This window comes from Mauremys reevesii, linkage group 21, assembly GCF_016161935.1.
Source record: "Mauremys reevesii isolate NIE-2019 linkage group 21, ASM1616193v1, whole genome shotgun sequence".
NCBI lineage: Eukaryota > Metazoa > Chordata > Testudines > Geoemydidae > Mauremys > Mauremys reevesii.
Genome location: NC_052643.1, coordinates 4,291,994 through 4,304,657, shown reverse-complemented (window position 1 = coordinate 4,304,657; position 12,664 = coordinate 4,291,994). Strand labels below are relative to the sequence as shown.

Here is a 12,664-nt window from a genome sequence, read left to right as displayed (position 1 = left end):
CCTCACCCACCCTGTCTCTCTAATACCCTGGGACCAACATGGCTACAACAATACTGAACATATGAAACGCCAAACTGGGTCAGACCAAGGGTCCATCTAGCCCAGTATCCTGTCTTCCAACAGATGCATCTGAAGAAGTGAGTTTTTTTACCCATGAAAGCTTAAGCTCAAATAAATCTGTTAGTCTTTAAGGTGCCCCTAGACTCCTTGTTGTTTTTGTGGCTACAGACTAACACGGCTACCCCCTGATACTTGTCTTCCAACAGTGACAAATGCCAGGTGCTTCAGAGAGAATGAACAGAACAGGGCAACCATCAAGTAATCCATCCCCTGTCGTCCACTCCCAGATTATGGCAGTCAAAGGTTAGGGACATCCAGAGCATGGGGTTGCGTCCCTGACCATTTTGGCTAATAGCCATCGATGGACCTATTCTCCATGAATGTATCTAATTCTTTTTTTAACCCAGTTATAGTTTTGTCCTTCACAACATCCCCTGGCAACAACTTCCACAGGTTGACTGTGCGTTGTGTGAAGAAGTACTTCCTTTTGTTTGTTTTAAACCAGCTGCCTATTAATTTCATTGGGTGACCCCTGGTTCTTGTGCTATGTGAAGAAGTAAATAACACGTCCTTATTTACTTTCTCCACATCATTCATGATTTTACAGCCCTCTATCATATCCCCGCCTCAATCGTCTCTTTTCCAAGCTGAACAGTCCCAGTCTTTTTAATCTCTCCTCTAATAAGAAAGCCGTTCCATACCCTAAATCATTTTTGTTGCCCTTCTCAGCGCCTTTGCCAATTCTAATATATCTTTTTTGAGATGAGGCGACCAGAACTGCCTGCAATATTCAAGGTGTGGGTGTACCATGGATTTATATAGTGGCATTAGGATATTTTTCTGTTTCATTATCTACTCTTTTCCTAATGGTTCCTAACACGCTGTTGGCTTTTTTGACTGCTGCTGCACATTGAGCAGATGTTTTTAGAGAACTATCCACAATGCGTATATGTATCTATGGCAGGGGTAGGCAACCTATGGCACGCGTGCCGAAGGTGGCACACGAGCTGATTTTCAGTGGCTCTCATGCTGCTGGGGTCTCTGCATTTTAATTTAATTTTAAATGAAGCTTCTAATAATTTTAAAAATCTTATTTACTTTACATACACCAATAGCTTAGTTATATATTATAGACTTATAGAAGGAGACCTTCTAAAAATGTTAAAATGTATTACTGGCACGCGAAACCTTAAATCAGAGGGAATAAGTGAAGACTCGGCACACCACTTCTGAAAGGTTGCCAACCCCCTGATCTATAGCACCTATTAGCAGAACAGGGCCCTAATTTCAGTTTGGGTCCATTGACAGTACTGGAATACAAATAAATAATAATAATAATAGAATACCAAGACATAACAAATAGGCACTTTTCCCATTAGCCTTAATTCATGCAGGAGGATTTCAATGTAGCATTGTAGCAAGGGGAAGAACTGCTCCCCCCCCCGCCCGCCCCATATTAATTGCATTAACCTCCCCCCCCCGCCCAGTCATCCTTTCCTAAAGATGGAGCTGTTCTCAAAGCTGGACTTTGCCTGCCTCCTTCTTTCACAGCTCTTTCCTTTTTCTTGTGCATACATGTGTTTCTGTTTTGTATTGTAGCATTTGTTCTGGCGGCTCATATTTACATTTTAAGTGCATCTGGTGGGTGGGCACTAGGGGGGGAAAAAAACCCTTTTCTTTACCAGGAAATAAAACAAAATTAATTAAAGCCTTTGAATTCTTTCTTCCTTTTTGTTGCTCTCTTCATCCCAACCAGGTAGAGTTTTGGAATTCGATACTGATCTCTTTGAGAGGAGGAGAAAGTTTTTTTTTAAAGGTAGTGGGGGGGAAGCGGATAAAAAAAACCCTAAGAGGAGGGGGGTTGGGGTTGAATGAATAAAAAAAGGGAAGGAAGGCGGATCCACGTGGTTTAATCGGAGACAGACAGAGATCCCATTGTTCAATTTTTTTTTTAAAGGCAGAGCAAAAGAAAAAGGGACGCTGGAGGAAAATCTAGAAGAGGAGAGCTGGAAAAATTCCTAACCTGAATCCGAAATAAACCGGCAGAGCTACCCGGGCAAAAAAATCAAAATAAAAAACTGCTGGAAAGAGTTGGAGAAATTAAAGTTTTTTTTTCTGGATTTGGAACAACAAACCGAACTCCCCGAACAGGTGTTTATGGATTTTATTTGGTGGGGGGGAGCGCATCTTTTTGTGTGTTTTTTATTCTTTTCTTGAAAAGGCCTGGGAACGGATCCGGCTCATAGAAGATAAAGCTCTGAACCATCTAGGATGGAGACATGAATCGGATTTTGTGTCATTTCTGAGCGGGGGGGGGGGGGAGGGATATAATTTACTTTAATTTTTTTTAAATGAGGGGGAGGGGAGTTAAAAGACAAAAGCAGCAGCAGGTGAGGGGAAATCCCCCCCCCGACACACGCTTTGCGGGTGCTTCGAGGGGAGAGACAAAGTGGGGGTAAATTGTACTTTTAACAGACTTTAAAGCGCTTTGTAAGTATGATATTGATTCCGGCTGAGGGTCGATAACTCTCACCTATACTTTTTGGAGCCGGCCTGGATATTTGGGGGGGTCCCTATTTGTTTTAGGGGTTTTTTTTGTTTACCAAGGTGTAAAACTATCGCTGGAGCTCATCACCCCCTTCTCGGGGGGGGGGGGAGATGTAATGCCCTGATCTTTTCGAGAGTGTAAATTTTAACGGGGGGAGCGGGGGTGTTTTTCCCCCCTCTTACATCTTGTCTGTGGGCCAGTTTGAATGCTGTAGCGGGGGGGGGAGAGACACATTTACCCCCTAAACTTTGGCCGGGGTGTGCTATTTCCATGCACGTTTTTGTTTTCAAGGTGGCAAATTTTAATCCATCTAGGACGGGGGGGGGGGGGGGTCTGTGCGATTTTAGTTCATGGGGGGGGGCAGTTTCCCTGCACGAGGCGCGGGGGGGGGGCGCTTGTGCCTTGTGAGGGGTTTTGCTGTTGCTCGAGGGTGTATTTCAGGGCTCTGTCCCCCGTGGGGTGGGGGGCGGCCCCCCACTGTCCCCGGCAGGCTGTAGCTCCGCCGCCCCGGGGGCCCTGGCGCTGCGGTGGGGCCCGGACCGGGGCCCCTGACCGCCGCTGTGTGTTTGTCCCTCTCTGCCCAGCCGGCGAGATGCCCCGGAGGAAGGCGGCGGCGGCGGGGCCCGTGTGGGAGGCCAGCTCCGGCAACGGGACGGCCCGCTCGGCCGGCAGGAAGCGGCCGGGCCCCGGGCCGAGGAAGCGGGGCCGGCCGGAGCGCGGGGCCGGCGGCGGCGAGGGCAGCAGCAGCGGCGGCGGCGGCGGCAGCAGCGATGAGGACGGGCCCCGGGAGCTGCTGCTGGCGGCGGCCGAGCTGGACGGGACCCCCGGCGGCAAGAGGGCGGCCAGGCCCGGGCCGGGCGGCGGCCGAGCGGGAGGCCAGGCCGTGATCATCAGCGAGCCCGAGCACAGCAAGGAGCGGATCGTGAGAGACGGGACCGGGGGGTGGGAGCCCCCTCGCCCCATAGGTCAAGGCCCCGGGGGGGTGGGAGCCCCCCTCGCCCCATAGGTCAAGGCCTGGAGCCCCCCTCGCCCCATAAGTCAAGACCCCGGGGGGGTGGGAGCCCCCCTCGCCCCATAGGTCAAGGCCTGGAGCCCCCCTCGCCCCATAAGTCAAGACCCCGGGGTGAGGGATGGGAGCCCCCTCACCTCATAAGTCAAGACCCTGGGGGGTGGGAGCCCCTTGCCCCATAGGTCAAGGCCCTGGGGTGACTGAGGGCAGTCCCCACTGCCCCACAGGTCAACGCCCAGGGGTGAGGGATTGGAGTCCTCTCACCCCATAGGTCAAGGCCTGGGAGCCCCCCTGCCCCATAGGTCAAGACCCCGGGAGGTGGGAGCCCCTTGCCCCATAGGTCAAGGCCCTGGGGTGACTGAGGGCAGTCCCCACTGCCCCATAAGTCAATGCCCAAGGGTGAGGGATGGGAGTCCCCTCGCCCGATAGGTCAAGGCCCAGGGGTGAGGGATGGGAGGTCCCCCTGCCCCATAGGTCAAGGCCTAGAGGCCCACCCCATATATGTCAAAGCCCAGGGGTGAGGGATGGGAGCCACCACCCCCTAGTAACCAGGGGGAGAAGAGATGACAGATAGTCCTCATCTTTCTGAGCTGGGGGGAATGGGTCCCCTTCTCCCCCCCCCATCACTTAGTTGAGGCTAGGTGGACCCCCTACTTGTCCTCACCCTAGGGTAACCAGATAGAAAATGTGAAAAACCGGGATGGGGGGTGGTGTATAGGCACCCATATAAGAAAAAGCCCCAAATATTGGCGCTCTCCCTATAAAATTGGGACATTTGGTTATTCTACCCCACCCTCAAAACCAAGTGTGGGCAGTATGCCCCCCTTTCCCTGTGAACTGCTGTGGGATAAGCCCCTCTTGTCACTCCCCTCTTAGTTTTTGTGAAGGGGAAATATATAAATAGCTGCTTTTCTTAAAATTGACCCAGCTAGGGTGGGGGGGGGGGGTTGTGTGATTATTTAATGCTTTTTAAAAAATGAACGATCCATAGGTTAAATCCATTTAATAAGATAAGGTGAAGAGTTCCTCCAACCCAGTCCCTTTAACCCACACCAAAAGTCTTTTAACTATCTCCTCCTTGCAGTTATTCTTGATATTTATCAAACATTTTCTCTCCCTCTTGGCTTGATTTTCTCTCCTCCTCCCCCCATGGGGAATTTTAGCCCCTGTGGTGTAAGCACCCGTCTTCCCACCTCATGTGGGTCAGTCCAGGGGTTGGCACTCTTCCTGGGAATGTAGGGGTACTTGCCTTTTGGATGGGGTAACTTGCAGGGAGAATTTGAATGATGTGGGGAAGCTGTGTACCTCTTGAAAGCACATAAGCAAACTCCTCTTTCCCAATGGTAGAGGAGAGACCAAGCCAACCTGCCTTTGAACATGAGCCCTCCCTTGTTATGGCTACTTTGGATTTGAGGACAGAAGTTCAAACCTGCCCTGAAAATGGATCCCTCGTTAGTGACCAAGATTAGGCCCCTTCCTGACTCAAAGGAGCTCACTTTTTTGGGGGGTGGGGGGCCTTCTCTCTCCTAAAAGAAAAGTGGGGCGAGAGGGGAGTTCACACACTGTGAAAAAAGTTAGCTGGGATCTTTTGAACACCCACATTTTGCTTGGTTCCTTCTTTATTTGGGGAAAGGGAAGTCCTTTTTGGGTGGACGGGAGGGAAATCTGGATATTCCCCAGACCAATGGAAGAAAAATAGGTCCCCTCAAATGTTCCATAGGAAGGATTTCAATGTCAAACTTCTCTTGGTCACTAACAGAACTCTCCCCCCTACCCCCAACCCCTTAGTTTTACTATCATGTGAGTGAATGTGCTTTGCTGGGAAGTGGGGTACGTGATCCGTTTATTACATGTGCAGGCAGACATTGATGTCAGAGGCTCTGCTTTTATCACGAAGGAGAAATCATGATCTTTATTTGAAAGATAGTCCCTCTCTGGTTGGGATGCCAGTAGAGGAGCCCAGCTTCCTGAAAGAAATGTACTGGCATTGGAAGCCCCAATTCTTCAGCTGGAGAGAAAACATAATGCTACACTTATCTGCAGTTCTGTAGCCTTGTTGGACCCAGGCTGTGAGACAAAGTGGGGTGAGGTAATATCTGTTGTTGGACCAACTTCAGTGGATGACAGAGACAAGCTTTGGGGCTCCATAGACGGGTGGAGCTGGAAGGCTTGTCTCTCTCACCCACCGAAGAAGCTGATCCAGTGACAGATGCGTACCAGGGAAGATCCCACCCGTGCTCCCTGTCTGGTATTGGCCTCTCTCTCTGTCTGGGAATATGTGGGGTTGGGGGCTGCATTAGATACTCCAGGGGATGTTATTACAGGGCCAGGGGATGATCTGTTGTTTGGAGAGAGACACTGTTAAGCATTTTGAGGTTCCCGCCTTGTCTCTGGCAGTGGCACATTAATCTGGGGGGTGGGGGAAGGAGAGGAGGCGGGCAGTGCACATGCCCAGTTGCTCCCAGCCCTTTTCTTTCCCTCCCATCTCCCCAGGACGTGGGAGAAGCCCTGCAGCTGTAGCAGGGGTCAGGCAGGCACTGCGCATGTGCATGCTCGTGGTGTTTCCCCTCCCCAGGATGCAAGGGAAGCCCGACTCCCTTGTAAAGGCAGAAGCCGGAGAGAGGTTGTTGCGCATGCCCGGTGTGTTCTCTCCCTTCCCCCTCCTGTCTCACCAGCAGGTGGGGAAGCCCTGCTTGTATAATGGGGCCGAGGCAGCAGAGAACTTGATTAGCATTGTTGCCAGCCACGCTTCTCTTTTTTTTTCTTTTGTCTGGGGCAGATCTGTTTGCAAGGAGAGAGGCAGGGAGCTAGAAAGTGCACAGAGCTGTTGTGGATCCCTAATTAAAAGGATCTGACTAATTGGAAAGCTTCTGACTTGCAACCCCCCAAGCATTTGGAATAAGATGAGCTGTTCTGCTGAAGCAAGGACTGATCTTAAGAAACTTTTGTAATCTTCTCTCACAAGAAACAGCATGTGAAAAACCACTGAAGTCACGACTCCTCCATGCTGCATGGATTAGGTTGAGTGGCCTGCGTTATAGTGATCAGTTTTATAGAGCAGCCCGAGTTTGCTTGGCACAGAATAAATAAGATGCAGTCCCTGCCCCCAAGAGTTCTCAATATAAGCTCCAAATTTTACAATCTGAACTATGTGGGTGGACCCTTCTGCCCACGTGCAGCTCCATTGAAAGCTATGAGCGTAAGAATCCACCTGTGCTGACCCAGCTGCATGACTGAGACTTAAGACTAGAAAAAAGAGAGAGAAAGACAAGGGGAAAGGGGATTGGCGCAACAAAATGGAGAGTAATTTGAATAATGTTAATGTGGTTACTTAGGCTTGTTACAAAAGCATCTTGGCAGCTTCTGCTTTAGTTACTGTAAATTTTTGTTTGCAGTTATGAGCAGAATCTTCCTTACCCCTGGGATCTTGCTAGAAACAGCATGTCTCCCATGAGGCTGTTCAGTAAGCAAAATCTTAAACACATGACTGACTTGTTAACATTGCTTCTGCAACTGCGTTTAGCATCTTTATGATGTTGCATTTTCATTTTTATGGGGGACGGGGAAGGGTCCCATGTTCTGGACTGACATCTGGGCAGGAGGCTACAACATTAAAGACGTCGGTAATAGCAGAAGTGTCGGCGACGCCATGAACAGTCGGGCTGGGTTTTGTTTGCTTCCCTTCTACTGGCCAGTTAAGCGTGGAAGTGTTTAAAGTATTTGTTGGTCTAGTAGTTTTTCTCATAGAACAGAAGTACGTGCCAGAGTGAAAGGTTAGAACAGTGCGGACTATTTTAAACCTCCAAAGACCACCCATGACAAAACTTCAGAAGAATATTCAAAGCTGCCTCCGGTCTAAGCCTTTGAGTTGTCATGAGGCATCTATTTAAACTTCCAAACATGCAGGAAAACGGGGCTTTGGATCTGCAGGTGCTCAACTTCTCTGAAAATTTGGCCTAAAATCTCCGCAGATGCCATGATGCAAAGGCCAACCTTGACCATTGGGTCTTCGATTTTCCCCATGGTAACCATGCTCTAACTTGTTTGGATCTTGTGGGTAAAGCCAGCTTTCAGTGTTTGACTTGTGGGGAAGGGAGTAAGCAACGGGGAATGGTTGTACTTACAAACAAGCTATGGAAAATGTTTTGCTCATTCCTTTTGAAGTAGAAGTTGCTTCTGCGTTGTCATGGCTTGGCCACTTCTTGTCTTGTATGTTAGAAGCCTTGGAAAGGGAGGGACCCATCCTACAAACACCTTCAGCCTGCTTTGCCAATAAGGTCTAAGCTTTGCTGTTGCACGCACGTGTAAGTCTGTGATCTTTGCCTGAGCTGACGGAATGTGTTGTAACATCCCCTTTCCTCTGATCAAACAAGTGAAGTTGGTCATTTAGTGGGGATGCAAGATTAATGCTGCAGTGAGATCACACAGCGCTGTAGTGTAACTTGTGCATTCAGGGGGTTCGTGGATTCATCCCAGATTTATTTACTTGTCCTGTTTTGTAGCTGATTGCAATAATACACTCGCTAATGGACAAGTACCTTTAATACCCTTTCCTTGTCTGAAAGATGCAACCTCTCAAATGAGGCTGTTAAAAGGTTGAACATCAGCCTTTCAAACATCTTTTTTCCCTTAAGATACTATTCCAAAGTAGTTTTACCCTGGAAATCCCATTTTGCTGATTGAAGAAGGTTCATATTTTTTTCCCCTTTCCATCACATCCGTCTTAGCACAAATTACATGGCTAAGGATCTAAGTAGGCAGCAAAGAGTGGGCTTAGATTAGCGTACAGGGAAGACTTCTTTTATTGCTAAGTAAATCTTTGGTATGGTCTTTTAACCTGGACAATACTGAACGTTCTGGGCTTGGCAGCTTCCCTCCGGGGAAATTTGACTCCACTTCCGATGGGTTGAATAGCCTTAGCTTGTTTTTGCTGCATTGATGTATTCTTCCCATAACTATTGTACAGCATCTTGTCATCATGCCTGTCCTCGCAAGAGAAAAAAAAAATCCAGACCAAATATTATTAATCCCAACTTTATTAATAAAGATGACAGTTAACTCTGAAAACGTGTCCAGTTTCCGAAGCCAATGTATCAGCTGTGAGAAGCATCTGTAATTACTGCAGGGTATTACATTTAAAATAACTCCGAAGAAGTGAGCTGTAGCTCACGAAAGCTCATGCTACAATAAATTTGTTAGTCTTTAAGGTGCCACAAGTACTCCTGTTCTTTTATTAGCATGATTCCTGTTGCCCTACTTGTAAAGTATCTGCAATCAAGCTGCTGCCTGGTAACAGTGTCTAGATTCTGATTGTGTGATGGAGCAGAATATCTTGGTATCTGAATAAATAAATATATGGAGATATACCCTATCTCATAGAACTGGAAGGGACTCTAAAAGGTCATCGAGTCCAGCCCCCTGCCTTCACTAGGAGGACCAAGTACTGATTTTGCCCCAGATCCCTAGGTGGCCCCCTCAAATTTTGAACTCGCGTCGTTCAGTACCATCCCGTATCTCCATCGTTCCCAGATGTGGCAGAGCATCAAATACTCAATTGATTTGAGTGGACGTCCTATGGGAAGCAGCTGCTAGAAAACACATTTTTCTCCTTTTCTCTATTTCCTGATCCGTTAGGCAGACCAGGAAGTTGTAGGAGTAAAGTCCGTTTAACCTACGGAGGGGTTTGCCTCAGGAAGCAGTTCCTGTTTCTTAAGACAGATGCTTTGATGTAACATGTATCCAGGAAGCTTAGGCTCTGGAGTCCCTTCTGCAGAACTAAAATTCATGGCCTGTCAGTTAAAGGAAAAGGGGGAAAAGACAACGGTGTGATCTGAAATAGAGCATTTGAAAGGCTTGTGTTTCTAAGCTCTCTGATAAAGATCTTTACATAATTTAAATGGAGTTTAGGTGGCCTTCTTGTCAGATTCTTGTGCTGTTTCTCTTCCTTTTCACAGGTGTCTGTGTAAACTGAACTCTCCCTCCCCTACCAGCTGTTTGTAACATAACTTATGCTGTAATGTTGGCTTTTAGCTGTGTACTTGGGAGCAAAACCAAATGGAAACATGATTTCCCCAGCCTTGTAAAAGTCAGAGGCCATCATTTGAAGCGTTCTCTTGTGTGCCCTGCTATTTTAGTTTGTAAGTTGCCAACCAGAGGTCAGAGTGGCTTCTTCTGCGGTTTTATATTATCAGTGATTGCAAACATAATGGCTGGATTGTTCAAAGGAGCCTTAAGGAGCTCCTATTGTATTTCAAGGCTGGTTAGGTGTCGAAATACCTCCCCTCCTTTATCAGAGGGGTAGCTGTGTTAGTCTGGATCTGTAAAAGCAGCAAAGAGTCCTGTGGTATCTTATAGATTAACAGACGTATTGGAACATGAGCTTTCGTGGGTGAATACATGCATCCGACGATGTGGGTATTCACCCACGAAAGCTCATGCTCCAATACGTCTGTTAGTCTATAAGGTGCCACAGGATTCTTTGCTGCTTAGCTCCTTTGAAAATCCCAACCAGTCACTTAAATTTAAGCTCTAGAATTCTTGTTCCCACACTTGTTTTTTTAAACCTTCTTAACATGGGTAAGTTCAGCCCTGTGGAGTGGGGGATTCATTTGCCTTTGTGAGCGGCCCATGGACAGCATTGCAGGATGGATGATGCTGGCTTTTGTTTTCTGAGCTGTGTGCACATTCGGTGCAGAAAGGGCTGGATTTTTCAGAGGTGCTGAGTACACACCTCTTCTACAGGCTGCAGCTGGAGACATGTAGGCCCCGTGCTTGAGAAAATCAGGCCCACAGCTTTGAATCTGGCTATGCAATGTCAGCTGTAAAGGGTCAGATTTTTAAGGCTGGAGAGTCTCTGTTCCCCAAGGAACATGAGGCTCTGAGAACACTCAGTTGGTCCTCGAGTTGCTGACTGGTTCAGAATAAGTGATCTGGCTAGAAAGCCTGCTTTCTTGCCTTTTGGGGCCGCCAGGAAGTGCTGTGGGGTGTGAACAGTGTTCCTGACAGCAGGAGTGCTGTGCGGTGGTGCCTCGGAATGGGGATGAGATGGCGGTGGGCTCTGAAGGGTGTCCCATCTTGACTAATAGGATGATGGTCACAGTAGTAGGCCTCGCTTTGGGCGAATAAGGGCTAAAGTGCAGTGGGCTGCCAGAATAAAGTGGGGGTGAAGGGAAAAGGTCCCGAATGAAGGTTTGAATCCTGTGCATGGTGTATTTGACTCAACTCTTTGAACAATTGAAATCTTCAGCCTTAAGGAGCTAATATGTACAGTACAGGTGTTACATCTGCTGTATCCTAATGTCTCTAGCCATGACCTTTCTAATGGGCATCCAGTTTTAGTTTTTCCTTTTTTTTTTTTTTAAACTATAGGCCAGTTTTATTGGAGTTTATCCTTTCTCAGTACTATGAATGTAACCTGCAAATATCTGTACTGATCATTAGTTGCTGCAGTGCGTTTGGTACTAATCTTCACCAGATTTTGAAAAAGAAAAATCAGTCTAAAGTAAACAATAGGTATAATTGTGGTGCAATGATAGTGCATGCAATAAAACACTCTGCGGTTGCCAGGAGCATCTAAATGAACAGTAGCGATACTAACAAACTGTTCAGTTTCATGCCGCCGCCTCTCCCTGTATGCCGAGGTAATTGCAGAACAGTTGCAGTTCCTATTTCCCTTTCCTGTGTGCTGAGCTGATTGTTTCTCTTTACACGGGCAGAAACTCGAAGGGTCCAAGTGCAAGGGGCAGCTTCTGATATTTGGAGCAACCAACTGGGACCTGATTGGCCGGAAAGAAGTGCCGAAGCAGCAAGGTAGGAGAAGCGAAAACAATTGACGCGTCCGAGTGGCCCATTGTGGCTAAAATGACAGTGTTAATGATATGTCTGCACTGCAGTCAGGAGGTGTGAGCATAGCTGAGCTGGCTTTGATCTTCAGGGTCGCCTCCTGATTGCAGTGTAGACATACCCTTTAGGGGACCAGCCTGATGTCTGTTGCTTGTCTCCTTTTCTACCATCCCCATACCAAAACAGTCACGCTCTGAAAATCTTTTCCATAGTCAGGACTAAGCCCTCTGAAAGGAGGAAACTGCAGTCTTAAAACTGACATTCTTAGGATAGCCAGATGACCTGCAAAGGAATTAAAATACCAAGCCAGTGTCCGTGAGAATTGTGGTTTGCAGAAAGGCATTGTCCAAGCTAGAATCTGCCTACCGCCAAACTGTCGGAGTGCAATGAGCTCATTAATCACCAGCAGTAGACGTCATCACAATGTTGTCTCATCTGAAAGGGGGCGCCATGAGCAGTATATTCCCGCATTGTACCATGCTGTGGGTATTTGTTCAGTGCCAGCTCAGAGGGAAGCATGCCGCCAGCATCCCTTCCTTGGAGATCTCCTGGTCCAATTTTTTCAACAAGCTCAACCATGCGGACTCTTTAACAAGCATCTCTGCCGGAGACACAATGGCCATAGCTTAACATCTGTGGTATCTGAGGATGGTGGCCTATGGTGTTCCCTCTAATTTTTCCCATCCATGCGTGGAATGAATTTTGTTATGTGCACCAATGTGGACGTAATTGTGACGTGGTGGGGGTGGGGCCGAGGGGTTCGGAGTGTGGGATGGGGCTCGGAGCAGGGGCAGAGGGTTGGGGTGCAGGCTCTGGGGTGGGGCCAGGGATGAGGGGTTTGGGGTGCAGGAGGGTGCTCTAGGGCTACGCCAGAGAGAGAGGATTCCCCCCAGCTCTCTCTCCCGGTAGCAGCTCTGGGGCTGCAGGATAGGTGCTCCTCCTCCGGCCCCAGCAGGTCCAGGTCGCACCTGGGGGAGGGCTGGGCCGGCCGCGCCTGGGGGAGAGGTGCCCCAGCTGTGGCAAAGTGGAGACTGGGCTAGCTTGGGGCTGGAGGAGGCGCGTCTCTCCCCTGGCCGCAGCAGGTCCCCGAGCGGGTTCCCTGAGCACTTGCACGGCGCTAAATAGGCTGCTGCACGGCTGCACAGCTTACAGGGAACTTAGACAACCTAGAATATTTCATGGATGCCGAACAGCTTTCACTTTGG

The 12,664-nt window shown here is 48.5% G+C and overlaps 1 protein-coding gene across 4 annotated transcripts in view; it reads left to right on the top strand.

Annotated features, from left to right (window-relative positions):
- The first annotated feature begins 1,972 nt into the window (after window positions 1-1,972).
- Window positions 1,973-12,664, top strand: part of RCC2 (regulator of chromosome condensation 2) — a 32,921-nt gene continuing 22,229 nt past the window's right edge. For 2 of the 4 annotated variants that reach the window (XM_039509117.1, XM_039509115.1), the window contains exons 1-3: window positions 1,973-2,211; window positions 3,193-3,530; window positions 11,333-11,426. In XM_039509117.1, coding sequence (XP_039365051.1) covers window positions 3,201-3,530; window positions 11,333-11,426 — 424 coding nt within the window. In that variant the 5' untranslated portion in view covers window positions 1,973-2,211; window positions 3,193-3,200. Of the gene's footprint in view, window positions 2,212-2,462; window positions 2,551-3,192; window positions 3,531-6,338; window positions 7,642-11,332; window positions 11,427-12,664 lie in introns of those variants that run through there. The other 2 variants (XM_039509116.1, XM_039509118.1) reach the window with 2 other exon arrangements.